This window comes from Etheostoma cragini, chromosome 9, assembly GCF_013103735.1.
Source record: "Etheostoma cragini isolate CJK2018 chromosome 9, CSU_Ecrag_1.0, whole genome shotgun sequence".
Classification (NCBI taxonomy): Eukaryota; Metazoa; Chordata; class Actinopteri; order Perciformes; family Percidae; genus Etheostoma; species Etheostoma cragini.
This window is the reverse complement of record NC_048415.1, coordinates 10,474,756-10,494,581: the sequence shown is the minus strand read 5'-3', so window position 1 is coordinate 10,494,581 and position 19,826 is coordinate 10,474,756. Positions and strand designations below refer to the sequence as shown.

The 19,826-nt window shown below is 41.1% G+C and overlaps 1 protein-coding gene across 1 annotated transcript in view; it reads right to left on the bottom strand.

Moving 5' to 3' along the window:
• The window catches only part of LOC117950898 (adhesion G-protein coupled receptor D2), a 97,291-nt gene that overhangs the window by 36,146 nt on the left and 41,319 nt on the right, over positions 1 to 19,826 (bottom strand). The window contains 2 exon segments of the mRNA XM_034882307.1: positions 3,170 to 3,223; positions 7,679 to 7,720. Coding sequence (XP_034738198.1) covers positions 3,170 to 3,223; positions 7,679 to 7,720 — 96 coding nt within the window.

Sequence of the window (19,826 nt, the reverse complement as noted above, 5' to 3'; positions counted from 1 at the left end):
TCCATACAAGAGGGTGACGTTGTCTCCCATATATGGGCATGCATCCCATATATGGAATCCTTGACTTTAGTTCACAAAGGGGAGACGGCGCTAGCGGCATAATTGAGTTCCAGGCTCAATAGAAAATCACCTGTAGAGGCTAGAAAGACCCCGCAGAGACCTCCGTAACCGCAAACTCGTTAGCTTTTAGCTGCAACCATCGTTAAGTCGCAAGCTATTATGGTTATTAAGTGATCAAACTATGAATCAGAGGTGCTGTTTTTACTCGTGGGCGAGTGTCTAGGTTTCAGAGGGTTAAAGTCATGGGCTATTGTAGACTATTGAATTGTACTTGCCACAATTCTAAGACCAAACCTGAGCAGCTTTTCTATGAATTTAACTCAGAGACCTCCGTGTTCCACACATGCACAAACATCCTTCCAGCCAGACCAAAATAAACGGCAATCACAGAAAACCCATTTGTTTGTACAGCTCTCAAACAGGTTGGGGCTTCAACAGGCTCCAGGGCCTCTTATATTTCATACTGTACTTCTATCAGACAGGAATGCCTCAACAATTCGGGCCTGCCATTCTAGCTGCTTTTGTGCGTTGATGTATAGTTTCAGTTAATATGACACATACACACACGTGTACAAGTGGAAAAAGACAAATACATGCACTGTTACACGTCATTGTAAGTCCCTCAAAAAATTAACAGCATTTTAAGACTTCAATCAGATAACAAGCAGCTATTTCACACCTGTTTCTGTGGTACCAGACAAACAGAAAAGAAGCATCAACTCTTTACTGTCCACTTGTGAAAATCACATTCCACTTCAATTATTTTTTTTCTAGCACCAAGACTGATTCAATGACCAATTCATTGCTTCCTATGTTGTCAAAACTTGAATTAAGATCAAAAAATGTAATCCGCATCCAATTTATATCTATATTTCAGTAGTGTCAGGGGCACGAAGTATAGGGGGGAGTTGTTTTTTATTTGGGTCCTGCGACTGACAGCTTTATTTCACAAAGCAATCTGGCTGTGTGTGTACAAGAGGGAGGTCAGGGTGGGTCAGAAGATACTTGGTATCAAACAAGCACTCACCATTGGTCAAAATGAGTGTGTGTGTCTGTGTCTGTGTGTGTGTGTGTGTGTGTGTGTGTGTGTGTGTGTGTGTGTGTGTGTGTGTGTGTGTGTGTGTGTGTGTGTGTGTGTGTGAGAGAGAGTATAAGACCCCACCCCCTGAGGCTTAAAAAAAGCTGTATGCGAGCCACGTCCCTGTAGAGGGCTGCCACACGGAAGAGCGCTGAAGAGGTTGAATGTAGTGTATAATTTAAGAGGGGAGAGTGTGTGATTGGGTCTGGCGGAATTTATAGGAGAGGTCGTCGAGGTCAGAGGTGTGTCATGTCACTGCACCAAAAGCAATTTACAGTTAAATTGTTCCCACAATATTTAAATGTTTTTCACATTTTGTGCTAGGTTATATAAAACATATTTAATCTGATGTCGTGAGCACTGAGAAGATCCGGTAAATGACTTAATACAGTCTCAACCTGGTGCTTCACCTTACTTGAAAATATGTATCAAACACAATTATCCTACAGATGCTTGAATATCTAACAGATCAGATGACCTCGTCAAAACTGTTGTAATGTTGGTGATCAAGGAATAAAAGGGACAATGACAATTTCAAATTAGCTGTTGTAATTGGAATAACCACTTTAAATCCTTAAATTGTAGGTGCAGTTAATTCTCCGGGGTTAACCTTTCAATTGTTGCAAATAATACAAAATATAAACCCCTCTATCTCCAACAAGGGCCATTCGTCTTCAAGTGACCCCATATGCAATAACACCGCCAAAGCTTCTTTATCCCTCAACCAGCAAGGCACGATACCCAATCCTATGTTTTACAACGAGGAATATATAGGGGCATGTGCGGTCATCTAGAGCCAAATGTCTCCTATCTAACCAAAGGACAGGTAGATACAGTATTTCAAGCAGGATTTATGGTACGAAATAGCATTAGCTAAAAACCGTCGGGCGGCAGTGATGGCTAAAACACGCATTCTGGTAGCAGAACCCGGCAAGATTGGAAAATTGCCACGACCAGAGGGGAGAGGAAGCAGTAAAAATGACAGTAGATGGGGGTGGCTCACTGATAAACTGAGAACAGCCAATATATCAGACTGCACCTTGTGGCTAGCCCCAATCCGCCCAACACACATCCGCCCAACACACACATATACACAAACACACACACTATTGTATCTATTTATGTATTTAATTTCTTCCCATCCTTATAGTGTCCATCTCTGAGGTGGGGGATCAAAAAGAAGTAGGGGCACCTGGATTTTTTTTTAAAACAATCAACCGTCAGAAACGGTTTCATTCCTTCTTCAATGACCTGAAGTGTGTGAGGGTGGGGGATACTAGGGGGGTGACATATGTGTGGGTCAGGGTGCAGTGGGAGGGGCAGGACAAAGTATTACTGGCCAAAGAGGAGTGGAGTTAATGTTATCACTCATAAGGGACAAGATGCATTTTGTGAGTGCGTGTGTGTGTGTGTGTGAGATAGTGAGGGCAAAGGAGTGTGGAATGATGAGAGAAGGTGTTTGTAAAGGTGCTAGGGTCTATAATTGTCAGTACATGCGTGTGGTATGTGCCTGTTTGTGTTTGCTAGAGACTATTAAGTACTTTTAAAGTGCTTTTCGTAGGCTACAGCATTATCTTCCTAGACAGACAGATAGACAGACAGACACACAGACACACACACAAACACACACACACACACACACACACACACACACACACACACACCCCATCCCACTACCTCAGCCAAACAGCAGCGTCCAAGAAGGTATAAATACTGGCCTGACACTTTAATATCAGGGGACGGCTTGTCCTGGATTAGAAACGTGTAACCCACTACGGAGCTTGACATTGCTGGGATGAAGGTGCTGCAATAGGCAGAGTGAGGAAGGGGGAGAGCTATTACGGAGGGTCTATTTTGATGTATAAGGGCATCTAACATGGGCTGTCGAATAGTGAGAGGCGAGCAGATGTTCAATGTTGCTTTGTGGTCTGCTTACATTGACAAGCAAAATTTTGTCTGTCACATCAATGTGTATCAGACACGCAGGGGCACACACGCACACTTAAAAACAAAAAATACAGGATTACATACTGAAAAATTAATCGCTTTTCTCCTCTCCTTGATCCTGTTGACTGTGCTCCGAACCTGAAAGAAAAGAAAAAAAGAAAGAGCGGGAGAGAAAGAGATAAGTGTATGTGACACTGTGCTCAATGAAACACACTTACAAGAAAATCAATACAAAAAAAATTTCATAGCAAACAACTGTGCAACCGAAGTGTAGAAATAACTAATTTGGAGAGTTAGTTTGCAGGCAATGACAGCTGTGTGTGTGTGTGTGTGTGTGTGTGTTAGTGTGAGTGTACGTGCTTTTGTGCGCGTGTGCCTGTGTGCACGTGTGAGAGGGTGTTCCAGTATGTCCCAGTGGCTAATGGGACTTGAAAGTGACACATAGAGCTGGCAAACTAAGGAGACGACTGCAAGCTATCATCTGTCAGCATAGAGTGCCGGGACCAACAAATGGAGCTATTGGAGGAGAAGGGACCGCCCTAGCAGAACAGATTACATTTTTACACTCCGGATGAAACAGTGTACTGCACACCTTCATTTAACACATGCAATACTAGACAATGAATTTAGAGATTTTGGAGCAATACAGTATGCATGCATACATGTAGTTTTTTAACCAAACGCCAGAACTTCATTTATAATTTACCTGCTTATTAATTAAACCTCCTGGTTTGTTTTTTAGTTTTTTTATTAACAATCTTGGAGATTTTAAAATTAGATAAACAATGAATGAGTTTGAAATATTTAAAGTTAATGCCAAGACCTTTGCTTAGAGAGCAGTAATAACTTTGATGACTTTTGATTATTTAACTGATAAATTTAAAGTGTCAAATTAATCAAATCTTTCTTTTAAATTTATGTTTTGAAATTGAAGCCATCCAAGTAGTTATGATGTGCATATTTTGTAATTAATATCACGGGATAAAAGACAATAATTCAGCATTTTAATTTAATTAATTAACATATGGAAAACATTTTACAGAACTGAATTTAAAAATTTAACTTTAAAGAAATAATGTGCTTGCAACGTTATGGTATCATAGATTTTCTAATCACTAAATAGAAGGTCAACAATTTGGGATAACGGACAAAGTGTTACTAGACATAAAAAAACAACATAATATTCAAAATGTAGGACTCTAAAATAACTTTTGCATTATGTTAAGGATGGTGGATGACTGAAAATATCAGAATGTTCAAAAATATATATTTTTCCAAACAGCAGCCGCTATAAATACATGTATTCCCTGCTAGAAAGTTACAATTTTTTAAATTACAAATAAAGTGTAATGTCTGTTGATTTTGTATGTATGAAAAAAAATGGATAAATAAATAACAGTAGTATTAATTTGATATTGGAACATCTTTATATTCTTTTTAGTATGATCCATTTGCTACTGTAAACAAGTACATGATGAAAACACATACAGAACAGCAGCACCTACTCAGTGTCTTAGTAGTTCAGATAAGTAGGGTCTTCTATGAAAAGCCGGCGGCACTTATGAGGTCCGTATGTGTGTGTGCACATTGTCAGTGTTCACTGTAAATTTGTAGCGGATGGGCACTCATCATTGCAGCCCTTCCCAGCCCAGCCCACCACGTTAGTGAATATGCATTATGGCTTATGGCTTCATTAAGTCGCAGCGTGTTATAAATTATGACACCACACTGAACACACACGCAGTCTCAGAGTCAGCATGTGTATACAGAGGAGGTTTTGCATACATACCAACTTTGAAGGGCCAAATAATGAAGAAAGCCCAAGCCTTTTGACAGGGCAGAATCAACAGCACTAGCATCATGTTTCCAAAACCCTATTATTTCTGACAAGATCCGTAATAGTCCTTCGACGTGGTGCAGATGTTGGAGAGACGCCGTCTTAACCCAATTTAATGGGGAAAGTAAGTTCTGGGGATTTCATTGATATCAAAAGCAGCCGGCGTGCCGAGGCAATTACATGACACAACTTAATTAATCATTTGACAATGAGGGGTAGGGCATTGTTTTAGATGATCGTTATGTGTTTAAGGGGTTTGCGCACACTCAAGGTTCCGCAATGATGCAAAGCGTGGTTCCCCATGTAAATGGGCGCTAAGCGATTACCATATGAAAGCAGCGCGCCCGCAAACACCTGCCGACATCCTTGGAGTTGATGAAAATAAAAGGTCATCAAAGCATAGGATTACAAGGTGACCACCAAGGAAAAGCTAATTGCAATGAATAATGGAAAGCTATCGTCAGGTAATTAGCAATTAAAACACTGCATTTTGAGAGTAATAGCAGCAGACACAGTCTGTCTTCCATGCCTTATTGGTTAAGAACTAATAGCACCTTTGCAACGTTTTTTTCTTCATTTTATAGTGTGTGAAAATGCAATCTAAGGAGGGGTTCCTGTCCCCAGCCATCAAGGCACGTCAGCCTCAATCAATGCAGAAAGAACAAGAACCGCGCTGCTTCACACTGGCTTTTCACTGACACACTGAAAAAAACTTGTTAACTTGTTGTGTTTCTAGGATTCTTCTATTAATATTTCCTTTCAGGTGTCAGGGAGGCTGAAACCTGAAACCAGAGAGAGGTGCTCTGTGTCACACGTTAAGCCAATTAAAGATACAAAACACAAGATGAGCAGGTTGACGGAGAACAAAAGGAGCACCCAAGAAAGATGGTGAGGGTTCAGAAGAAAAAAGAGAAATATGTGATGTGAATAATGGCAACAGGATTTCAGTTTTCAAAACATTAACAAAGGAGTGTGATCTTTTTGAAAACCCGAACATGTACGTGAGCTGCTCCCAGGGTTAAGGGCAACTTCAGTAGAAGAAAAATGTAATCCCAAGCACTTAAAAGCTACTTAAGCAAGAATGCTGTGTTGATTTATTTTACAGTGGAAAATGTCGGCGCACCGCCTATGGCTCAGGGACAGCTTGCCATGCTCTGGAGGAGACACGGATGAAGAAAGGAAAAAAGAAAACGGGAAATAACAAGAGACAAGAAATGCAAATGTTATATACGAGATGTCCTCGTTGATGGCCTGACGAACATAAGGGATGAGAAAGGAAAGTTCAAATAAAAAGAGTCTGGAGAAAAAAAGACATACGAAATACATGTAGAGAGGAGGAGGAGGGAACTAATCTTATACTGACCATTATTTTGGAAGAGCTGGGTAACAAACCGCTGCGTGCATACAGTGACGATGACCTTGTACATTCAGTCAAAGCAACAAGAGGCAAATGAAAACAGGAGGTATTTTTGTATTCATCAGAACTAAAGACTTGTCGAGCATGCTTCATTCCTTCCACAGCGGAACCAAATTGTTAGATTTACTTTAGCATACTGCATTTACAGAATTTAGAGTATTTTATTTTATTTTGCTATTTGTGCTTTTTATAATAACTATTTTGCATGTATCTCCAGAAGACATAACATGTGTCAAATGCTAGTTTGAAAACAGACTTCTGCTATGGTATTTCAATGACTTGCCAGTAACTTTCAAGATTATTACCATTTCCTATCCAAAGGCTGGGAAAATATGCACGTGGCAGGTAGATTTGGTCCACACACCAGCCAAACAACAATGGTAATCTATTGAGTGGCTGGTAAAATTTAACATTCACTACCCATTTGGCTAGTGGACAAAAAAGTAAATTTTAAACCTCCTTTTTGGATATCCACTTTCTCCTTAAGTCAGGAGTGGGAAGTGTGTAAGAATGAGAAATAGTGAAATAGTGTATTTGACGAAGACTCAGATGCAGTAACACATGCACATCTAAAGTTAACCCTATTTACATTTTTGAACCACATTTGACCAAGAGTGATTTTCATGACTTGAGTCTAATCCAATAAATCGCATCTCTCTGTCTTCCGCCACTCAACCACCCTCCACCCCTATACAGATACGGTGTATCTAAATGGTAATAAAACAGCATCTCAATACAATATATCCTTCTTCATTGCATATTGTTGGTTGCATATTGTTTTTCTTTTTTTGTCCTACTACGGTTACTGCTTGAGGCCCCGCAATGCCCTGGCCAGCAGCTCTGTCAGGATGCTAAATGGAGGGCCGTGAGTTAAAAAACTTAAAGAGGCAGTGAAATATTAGGCAATGTGGGTGAGGAATGAGTGGCTGAGAACCGCGGCGTGTCAGTGTTTAATGGTCGGACTCAGATGCATATAAGTTAGTCCAAGCATGAAGGGCAGTGGGACGCTCGCGTGGAAACGATGTGATGTCCCCTCCCCTCCTCCCATCCACAGATGCACGTTCTTGCTTGCTCTCTCTCACTCTCTCACTCTCTCTCTCTCTCTCACACACACACACACACACACACACACACACACACACACACACACACACACACACACACACACACACACACACACACACACACACACACACACACACACACACACACACACACACACACACACACACACACACACACACACACACACACACACAGCTTTTAAGCAAGGAGCCCATCAGAAACTTGTCATTTCTCTCATTCACTCCGACAGCCTTGAGACACAATGCAGACTTACCTCTGTGTTGTACACCCCATATATCAGGAAGATGAACAGGCCCTGCAAACAGACAAAGAAAGAGCGAGAGAAAGAGCGAAAGAGAGAGAGAGAGAGAGAGAGAGAGAGAGAGGAGGACAAAGTTGTTACAGTTGTTTTCTCTCTTATCCTCTAGTAAAAAACAAAAGATGAAAAGTAATGAGTGGAGCGACATGTTCGAGTTATGATCGAGTTGATTCATACTTTCCTGTCTTCTCAGAGCTGAAGTAGACTGTAGTGAAAAGTGCAAAGAGAAGAAGCAGGACTTGAAAGAGTCCAAACTGGGCCACATCTTACAGCTTGCTTTTGTTTCTTCAACAATACTCGCGCTTCTCATTCCAGCCCCCACTAAGCCATCATAGGGTCAAACCAAAGGAGCGCGAGAAAGAGAGCAATTCAGGCCTGACGAGACTATTAAGGAAAACTATTGGAGGAAAGCAGAGAAACAGAGGAAGCTTAATGAAAAAATGACACATAAAACAAGATATTTCACGTTCAAAAAACTCCATGGCTAGTACCTATGGCCCAAGAATGCCATGCCCTTTAGTGCATAAAGACTGCACTTTTGGTCAAAGAAAAACAGCTATTTTTCATTCCAATCCATAGTGGCATCTATTGAATGTACAAGCTGTGTATTGGCCTTTGAGCCATAATGTAATACCGTTGCCTCAATGGAAACAGTGAGAAAAACATTCTCAGAGTATCGATTGAATTGTGCCACAAAAGATGTACCGAGAAAAAAGAAAAGGCAGATAACATCCTATAAATTTTCAAGGCTGATAGACACAGTGGGTCTGGCTCACACACAAAAAACTTTTAAAAGTACATCTCTCCCCTTTCACTGCTCCGAGTGTGTCTGTGTTGCTTCATCTTTAAACGAAGGTAAGGACACATTCTGAGGACAGGCAGACACAACCTGGTCAATACATCAATCAAGTCGAGTTTGGAGCATCCAATTTTTGCCAGTGGGAGATCTCGATGCATCACCATTGACAACATGATTTCGGGGCCCATTCGGAGTGACAGGCCAACGATGGCGACGGTGACGACCTCCAGCCCAAGCTACTGCCCATTCACCTTCTACTGGCTGCTCTCCTGTCCTCCAGGGACTGAATTGCTCTGTCTGTCGGGCTGTCAGGTGACATCTTGGGACATCAATCCTACTTAAAACTGACAATTCTGCTTGTCTCTGACATGTTGAAAACAGCAAGCATAACAAGGGATCTCAAGCTGAGACCTGCAAGTGTATCTCTAAACTTCTTACTTTCAATTGCATGTAATGTTGGCTACAATCTAATAAAGTACAGGATGTCATTTATTTAAGACTAAATAGTTTTGCTGCTCCATAGTACAATAAGACCACAATATGTTTTCGTTTACCAACACCAGGAATTGCACAAGTACTACTAATGCTGAGAACTTCTTAGTCATACTCAGCAATAACTCACATTTCACAGTTGTTGGGTTTGCTTACTGCATGCTACGGCCCGACTTGCTCTTTTTTCGAATACATCATCTTTAGAAATAGAGCCTACTACATCACGTCTTTAAACAAACCCCTAGCTGCCGTCGAGGAAGCTGCCACTTTTGTATTTTTGTGTATTTATGTGATATTGCAGAAAACCCCACATCACCAACAACTTCTAACAAAACCCTCCTGATAAAAGAAGTGCTACCAATGGAGTGCCATATTTATAAGAGTGTTTATGTTTTACTTTGGTCAATAAAAACGTTTACAAAAAGGAGTTGGGCCCCCTACATTGAAATACCTAAATCATTTCAAATTTCATTTTACGTTAGTTAATGCAACTACAGTCAAATCTATAATGTCCATTGACAGTTTTTCAAACACAATCACAAGTATTAGTGTTAATCATAACATACAGTTGTGTCAAATACTCTTTTCACAGACATAAACACTCATAAACTCGTACACATGCATGTACACATGCGCACACACATACAATAACAAGCAGTGGGTGGTTAATTTGCAAACACATACCCTATTGTATTGCATTAGAATTGCAATTTTAAACTCATTGTTGCAATTTGATTATCATGTTTTTGATCATTCCTCTTATTTGTAATTAATCTTTTGTTGTGTAGTGAACAAAGTGGGGAGAACACACTGTGCACATTAGGAAAAATGATCTATTAAAATATAATTGAGTTAAAAATAAGTGGCAGCACAACTATAATGATGGATTGTTTAAAATGTTAATTCATTAATATTCCCACTAAAAACAAACAAAGACAAAAAATGGGGCGAATTATTTAAATGCATGTGCACTTTTCTAAACTCAGTCCCTTTTCTTTTGAACTCAGCGGCAAATGCTACAAATTTATGCAAAGAATGAATGCAGTTGCTTTCAAAGTATTGCTCTACTGTACATCAAACAGGGGAGAATAAATTAATTAGCATCGAGCTAATTAGGGAACAATTGTGTGTTTAAAAGTTAAAGCCAAAAAACACTTTGACCAAAAGCATTATTACCCCAGAAAGCTGCATATGCTGCAATGCAAGACAGAAAATAGCATTTGTTTAAATGGGAATGCAGAAAGAACTAATCAAAGTCAGAGATCGATTTAGTTACAAGAATTTATTTAATTCACTTAAACCCTTGTACTGTTTACTACTGGCTGTTTACAATGCTGACAACCTCCTTTTGGAAGTTTACCACATTTGACCTCTCCTGTCCTGTAACTCGCTCCTCCTTAAAGATTCAACTAAGTGTATTAAATGTTTGAGGCAATCCATCAACCACTGTAATACTGTAAAATACTAGTAATAAAAGTGTTATGCCAGGGTTTGTGTAAATGTGCCTATTTAATAGCTTCAATGTATGTGTAAATGAAAATTTTAAATTCTTATTTTCCGCAAATGTCAAAAGCTACAGATCTTCGGCAAACAACAATGTTCTTATACTCTCTTTTATTGTTATGTACTGTAAAAATGCAGTTTAAATTTCCACTCTGAGCTAACGGAATCAGTTGCAGAGTAGAATTGATCGGGGCCTTTCACATACAGTATATGTATTATATAGTACTATATAATACTATATAGGTACTATATAGTAGTCATGTAATTTTAAGAGGTGACAGAATGATTGGGCCTGTAGGAGTTCTGTGTTTAGCTGAAGGGTACTATTCAGACTACTAGGCTGTTGATGTATGTACCTGTAGCTGCCAGGATCAAGTATGTGAACGTTCACTTACATCACAACCAACATAAAATGGGCAGCATATGATTTCACATATATATATATATATATACACACACACACACACACACACACACACACACACACACACACACACACACACACACACACACACACACACACACACACACACACACACACACACACACACACACACACACACACAAACAAACAAACAAACAAACAAACAAACAAACAAACAAACAAACAAACAAACAAACAAACAAACACACACACACACACACATACTTTTTTTTAAGCACATGGATCATTTCTCCAATAACTTGCAGGGTGTACACAATTTTCTAAAGAATGAAGATAAGAAAAAAAGTCAAGACAATCTCCTCTCCTTTTGGTTGTTTCCTGTATCTGATACTCTGGCCAAAAAAAAAAAAAAAAAGGACTCAGGAAAAGTATCAGGACTCAGAGACCTCATCATTGCATATGCCCAGCAGTCACTCAAACCTCCATGACAAGCTTGTCTGTGGACAATGACAGATCCTATAAAATCACGTACATCAGTCCCAATTTTCCACTGCACATTTCCCTCATTTTTACAGTGAGTTCAGTGTAAATTCATTTCAGTTCCTTAGTAATTTGGGGAGCTCACCAGCTGCCCGGCTTTATACATGCTCCTACTGACAATCCAATGCTGTACAAAGACTAACAAATGCACATCCACAAGTGAAAGTCTTTCTGTGTTATTAATGACAACAAAATCTCAGTGAACAATGCCTTTATCTTAACCCCCCTTCCTTACCTTAATGCACTGGATTTCCTCATCTACATCAACCTGCCAAATGTGTGAAGTTAAGCAGCGCAGCACTGGTAAGTAAAAATCTCAGAAAACAATTTGTCATGTTTTCCTTGGAAAACAAAATGTTAATGTAAAATGTGAAAACGAATGATGAAGGATGGAGTTTCTTGGCAAGGAGAGAACGACCAACAGGGCAGCTTTCTCTTCCATCTACGTCCGCTTATCCGGGATCGGGTCGTGGGGGGGGGAGCGGCCCTTGCAGGGGACCTTAAACTTCCCTTTCCCGAGCCACATTAACCAGCTGGGGGAAGCATTCTCAGGCCAGGTTGGAGGTATAATCCCTCCACCTAGTCCAGGGTCTTCCTCGATGCCCAGCTGGACGTGCCTGGAACACATACTTAGGGAGGCGCCCAGGAGCTATCCTTGCCAGATGCCCGAACCACCTCAACTGGCTCCTTTCGGTGCAAAGGAGCAGCGGCTCTAATCCGAGCTCCTCACGGATGACTGTGATTCTCACTCCTTCTCTAAGGGAGATGCTAGCCCCCCTCCAGAGGAAACCCATTTTGGCCGCTTGTACCCTGGATCTCGTTCTTTCGGTCATGACCCGGCCTTCATGACCATAGGTCAGGGTAGAAAAGAAAACTGACCGGTAGATGGAGCTTTGCCTTCTCAGATCTCTGTTTGTCACATCTGTGTGATATATTGAATGTAATACCGCACCTGCTCGTTCGATTCTCCGACCAATCTCCTGCTCCATTGTCCCCTCACTTGTAAACAAGACCCCAAGGTATTTAAACTCCTTCACTTGGGGTAAGGACTCATTCCGTAACTGGAGAAGACACTCCATCGGTTTCTTGCTGAAAACCATGGCCTTAGATTTAGAGGTGCTGATCCTCATCCCAGCTACTTCACATTTGGCTGCAAACTGATCCAGTAAGCGCTGGAGGTCATAGGCCGATGACGCCATCAGGACCACATTATCCGCAAAAAGCAGTGATGAGATCCCCGGCCCATTGAACTGCAACCCCTCCCCACCCCGACTACACCTCGAAATCCTGTCCATAAATACTACCAACAGGATTGGTGACAAAACACAGCCCTGGCAGAGGCCAACCCTCACCTGAAACGAGTCTGGCTTACTGCAGAGTACCCGGACACAGCTCTCGCTTTGGTCATACAGGGATCGGATGGCCCTGAGTAGGGACCCCTTCACCCCATACTCAATTCTCCAGATCCAAAAAACACATGTAGACCGGATGGGCCTACTCCCGGGCTCCCTCCAAGATCCTTGCGAGAGAGAAGATATGACTATTGGCCAAACCCTCCTATCCAGCACTTTGGAGTAGACTTTACCGGGGATGCTGAGAAGTGTGATACCCCTGTAATTGGCACACACCCTATGGTCCCCCTATTTGAAGAGGAGAACTACCACCCCACTTTGCCACTCCTTAGGCACAGTCCCAGACTTCAACGCAATGTTGAAAAGGCATGTCAACCAAGACAGTCCCTCCACACCCAGAAATGTTAGTATTTCTGGAAGGATCTCATCAATCCCCGGGGCTTTGCCACTGTGGAGTTTAACTACCTCAGCAACTTCCACCAGGGAAATTGACGACAATCCCCCATCATAAACAATTTTAAAATCAATCATTGACCTTTGGCCTAGGGTGCTCTGGTACCAAGTCCACTTATGAGCATCCCTGTGTTTGAACATGGTGTTTGTTATAGACAATCCATGACAAGCACAGAAGTCAACAGACACCAACAGACAACCACTCTGGTTTAATTCAGGGAAGCCGTTCCTCCCAATCACGCCTCTCCATGTATCATCACCATTGCCTACGTGAGCGTTGAAATCTCCCAGCAGAACTATGGAGTCCCCCACTGGAGCCCCATATAGGACTCCATTCAAGGTCTCCAATAAGGGAATACTCCTAACTCGTTTGGTGCATATGGACAAACCACAGTCAGAGTTCCCCCCCACCAAAACCCTCTCATCCACCGGGGTAAACTCCAACATAGCGGCACTCAGCCGGGGGCTTGTGAGTCTCCCCAAAACTGCCCGGGGCCTCCAACCCTTAAAAGAGTCCAACCCCTATCCCGGAGTATGGTTCCAGAGCCAAGACTGGGCTTAGAGGTAAGCCCCACCAGATCCAACTGGTAGTGCTCCACCTCCAGCTTCCTCCCCCACAAAGAGATGACATTCCACGTCCCCAGAGCAAGCCTCTGGCGCCTGGGTCTGGCCCGTTGAGGCCCCTGACCTTCACCGCCACCCATGTGGCAGCGCACCCACCCCCAGCAGTTCATCCCACAGGTGGTGGGCCCATGGGATGGAGAGAGAGTTCTTTTTTTCGGGCTGTACCCACCCGGGCTCCGTGGTAAACCAGCCACATCAGAGGCTCGCTGAGAAACCCTCCCTCTGGACGAGACTTCCTTCGGGCAGAATCACTTCTTCTCTTCCTCGTTCAGTCATAGCGTTTTTTAAACCCTTCTTTGCCTGGCCCCTCACCTGAGACCACTTTGCCATGGTATACTCTTCCAGGAGCACAAAGTTCCAAACAACACATTTCTCAAGTTCACAGGGACACACAAACCTTGTCACCACGGTAAGGTGATTGTTCTCAGAGAAAGCTTTCTCTTTCTTTCTTTTAATACATAATACTGCTGTTAGCTTGGAGCTTATTATTTTGTTTGGTAAGTACAATAGATGTTTTAAGGATATTTCAATACAGTTAGCCATAATGGCCATTTCAGGTGGCTACTTTCTGTGTTTACTTTCATTCAGACTCAGTGACAAGCATTTGAGTGCTTGGTTCACATCTCTACAACGAAGGTGGCAAGTGCAAAAGTCACTCCAATGACTAAACACAATGTAATAAATACATCAGCTCCACTAATCAAAATAAATATTACACTAGTGTCAAGCTTGTAGCCAGCTGTAGTCAGATCCAATAAGATGTCTTAAATGTAAATCCAATATTAAAGTTTTTATTTTTTATTTTTTGAATTTCTACAAAAGGGCTGCCCAGTAGCTTACCTGGTAAAGTGTGTGCCACATATCCTACCGCAGCAGGCTGGGTTCAACTCAGAACTGCAGCGGCTCTTTGCTGTCAATCATCAGCTATACTGTCTCATAAAGTCAAGAAAATGTTGTTTTTCATGTCCCTGTAGCATAACTGACTTAAATTTGGTCATTAATCATTAATATGATTTGGTTAGCAGAAAGGCATATCTATATGATTTGTAGAAAATGTGTCAACACTTTCAAAAAAGACAGGCATGGTCTCAAGCAAAAAAACAAACTTCATGCTTTACATTGACTTTTATGGGGAATAAATTCTGCCTTTAAAAACATACAATGTCAGAAATTTGTCATAGAGTCATTTAGGCAAGTCTATCATATCAACACCGAAACTAAAAACCATGTTTAAAAAGAATCTTTCCTCTACTGGTATGGCACAAGGTAAAACGTTCCATGTTTAAAGAAAACCATAAATGAGTATTCATTACTTTTATGAGTTATTGTAAACCAGGTGTTCCAGTTTTTAGGAGAATTTCAGGCACTGTCATTGCTCAATGTCAAAAATGATTTATACTTGTCTAACCAGATATCAAAAATAAAAATAGATATACTTTTCACAAATGACATCTTCCAATTGGGCCGACAGCTTTCTCTTAAGGAGCTGAAGACCGCAACCTCCACATCCTTTTAGAGAATTCCATCTTTCAGTGTCAACCATTGCCAAAAATGAGAGCTATTTGAACAAGTTGAACCCAACGTCAAATATCCCAGCCTTAATTCAAACACATAGAGACACTTTTCACAAATAGAGCTATCTGCATCCCCACTTGACAAAAAAAATGGTTGGAAAAATTCTACACTCACACCTGGTAATCATTACAGAAATAAGAGACAGAAGAGGTTAAAAAGCTGTGAAGAGGGGGGGGGGGGGGGAATTCACACTTCTGCGTTGGGGCTTGCTAATGTCTCTGACCCGTCCACGCATAAACAGTTTAATTAACATGTATACATAACTTTCACTTTAACTGCTCATGGCATGTCAAATCAAAGTGTCTGTCAAAGCTGTGAAACAGAGAGTTGATACTTTGCAGGTCCTCATTTCAAATCCAGCTCTGTGTAACTGCTCCAGCTGGCCAGAGAAGCTGGCAATAAGACATGAAGGCAGACAGACAGACAGGCAGGTAGACGGGCAGCCTGCCACTCTGTCAGTTTGATGAGATAAACACCTCCCAATAAAAGCTTTGTAACCCCAGTTAAGTTTTGCACAACTCAGGCGGGAATCAAGACAGTTTGATGTTTTCAGTGGAAAAACTAAATACTAACCAAACAATAATGCCTAAGTGCAGCTATCGGTGTTCTACTGGTGCAGATGTAACGCGTATTATACATTATACGTTAATGTATAACAAACCAATTTAGTAAACCCATTCGCATAACAAGGAATTTAAAAAAGTGAGTCATTTCTATAGCTAAACTGCAAACTCATCTTTGATATATGTCTAATTTGAATACTAATACGTATAAATTAAAGTTTACATTTCTGGAAAATTTGCCACAATAAATACAATACCGAAAAACTGAAATGGCCTGCTAAACAATGCATATGCCATAATTTCCATCCATTATTATTAAACTCTTTATTTGCTTCTCTTCACAACGGAGCATTACAGTACACAGTCTATAAGAGTGGGGATGGGGTCAAAGTTTTCTTCTTGTTTCTATCCTACTATTAGGGAAAGCAGATCAGTTGTTCCCTGAGACAAGCTATTAGGACTCTCCCTGTTTCTTTCCCACACACATATCCAGTCAGTTGGGCTGTCACATTGAAGAGGGGACCCCCAAGCCAGCTTGTCTCTACATAGCTACAGAGGAAAACCGAGTGTGTGTACACACACACAAACACACACACACACACACACACACACACACACACACACACACACACACACACACAAATAGGCACACACTGAGGCCGGCAGCAACACCAGTACTGGTGTGTGATGGCTCAGGAGAGGAGGGAGAGTTATTAGCTTAGCCCTGAACCACCTACTTAATATAGGGGCCGGCGGTGATTGCTAACAGAGCCTGGCAGAGGTGACAGCTTTTGGCCCTGCTTGAGGAAATCCAATTGAAAAGCAGCCAAGAGGAACAACAACCCCGAAACAGATGTTGCTTGCTACCACCAGCGCAACTTGGATACACACAACACAGTGGCAACAAACCACGATGGCAAATCTGACACACACAAACATACCCACAGAGGACACAGAGTGGAAGGAACACACACACACACACACACACACACATAATGTAGGGCCATACGAAACAGTAAATAACCGCACGGACAAGGGCATCATCAGGGGAAAAGGGATCACCAGAAATAACCAAAAACTCATACGTTGTACACAATGCACAATGCAAGTAATGATTTGTAAAGCTCACTTTTGGTGCTGTTCCCAGTTATTGCGTTGCAATTGGCATTTGAATAATGAATATATCTGACTTTCACCCTAATTGTTGTATTATTATTGTTGTTTTAATAAAATAAATAACAAATAAAATGAGCTCTAAGGTCCGTCCTGAAGAGAATTTCTATCAGTGATGTCAGTCTGACCACGGTTGCATGAAATTGGTTACCATTGCAGTATTTAACAGATAAGAATACCACAATATGTTAAAAAATAAATTACATTAAATAATATCGTCGTACACATAAAATCTTTAATTAAAATAAAACATCATCCCCAAAAAATAAAACACACCCAACAAGCAACACACAAACACGGAGCATACATGCGGAGCTCCCTCCAGTTAGAACGTGATTTAAGGATCCATAAATGTTTTTAATCCAAGGTTATTTTTTTTTGCAGTGGAGCACAAAACACTATGGCAGCTAAACCAGAAATAGAATTAAGAGGAAAATTACTTATAAAAATACAAATACTGAAAAAATAAAGATAGAAAGAACAGGCAAAAGTTTGTAAGTCTCGTAACACACACACACACACACACACACACACACACACACACACACACACACACACACACACACAGAATACACCGACCCAAACATCCATACACCTATCCCTCTTTTCTTTTTTTAACATCTCTGGCAGGGCATTTCAATGAAAACATAACACACAGGCCCTCAAATCATTACAGCTCCTTTTCCAATATTAATTGAGTTTGGCAAGGCTGACCATGCCTCAGTCATAATAACATTCATTTATTTTTTTCTATTGCTGCTACCGCAAAAGAGCAAGGAAGAGAGAGGGGAGAGGGAGAGAAAGATATAGAGAGTGAGGGGGAAAAATGGGCTAAAATCAATTCTGACATATTTTTATTGCCAGTCGATGACAAATGATGGCACGTTTGCCATTGCTCTGGCATTGTGTCAGTGTATGTCATATCGATTTTACATCAGACAGACAAATGATATTGATGAAGAGCAAGTAACAGATGAACACTCCATTTTACTTGTTTTAACGTTTAAATAAACCAGAATGACGACGGAGTGAAGGGTTGACTGTGTAGCGGATCTTTCCATTTGCTAATAGACATGATTTTTTTTTTTTTATTTCTTTCTTTTAAAATGAACTTGCCGTTTATACAAACCGGGCCTGTTGGGAGTGGGTATCTACACCCTGAACCTGAACACACTGCACACATGTGGTAATGTAATGGCAGGGTGGTAAAGAGAGCACGAGAAAGAGAGTGAACTGTAAACAAACTAGCTTTTAAACAAGACAATTTAGGATTGCGTGTCTTAGGCGCCAAGCAAAACACAGCCATGGAAAACTGATACAAACTTGTAACACATGGGTCAAAGCATGAGACTTTGAACTGGTGAGGAAAAGTACGCTGCGAGTGCAGAGAGCTGTTTAATTAAAAATACTTAGGTATCCAACAGGCCTTTTTGTGGTGGCCGCTTGTCAAATTGTATGTGATCCCACTGTCAATCTCCGAGAGTTTTCTAGTTTTCCACTGGGTGAGAGGAAAAGATGTTGAAAGAGAAAGTCCTGAGACACAGCAGCTGGGGACTTGGTTTGGTTCATAGGAACTGTACACTTGGACACACACATGCTCAGTTCTAAGGTGCTCGGGTTGCTGACACATACAACATATGTATACTGTATATACACGTAGATATCTACACACAGACAAACAGATATGTACAGTACAATAAAATGTTAAGCTATATTAATATAAATTGATCCACAAAAACTTCCAGCCTACACACTACGCACTAATGATATAAGCACACACAAGCGCGCACACAAGCACGCACACAAACACACCCACACACACAATATCCATTGTACACACTCCCTTGCACCTACACTTACACACATTCAGACACAGTTGCATATGCACAGGCAACACACACGTGAAGAGTCATACTTTTTCTGAGGATGAGCAGTGGATCATTCCTAACTTATGAAGGAATGATCCATTTGTCCATTTGTAAACCTTCAAGATACCATTTAAAATGCTTCAGTGCAGCATATTTTGCAATAGTCAATTTGCAGTCTATGATCAGTGTGCAGAAATTACATAATTTAAGACAACTTTCATTGTTTACTTTGCACTACAGTACACAGTGGAATGCACATTGCATGTGCCCAGCTAAGGGTACATAAGCAGTGCTGAAGCAACATTAAATGTACTGTAGCATCAAACAGTATGAGAAAAAAATGGTTGAGGACAAATTAAATGAAGGCGATGCTAATTTTGATATGAGGCTATTCATTTGGGAATTTAAGGTGACTTATATTAACAGAGAGCTGCTAGCCTGTTGCTTACACTGATGAGAGGCTGTATACAGGCTTGTAATACATTTGTGACGTATGGTATTGTCAACCGCATTTTCTTCACCTGGCAGCAAGGACATTCGCAGGGAAGGCATAATGCACACTATCCCCCCCAATATCAACGCTTGCACAAGCACCCTCACAGGCTTTCCACCTGCATTCTTAAGCATGCACAATCAAGCCGAAGGTACATTTTTGAGAATTTAAACACGGATTTATGTGGTGATGAGTAAGTATATTTCCACTACGCTACCTGTATACCAACAGAACCTTAGCTAACAATTTGTCTATGCAAGCGTGCATAACGTGTGGAAACAAA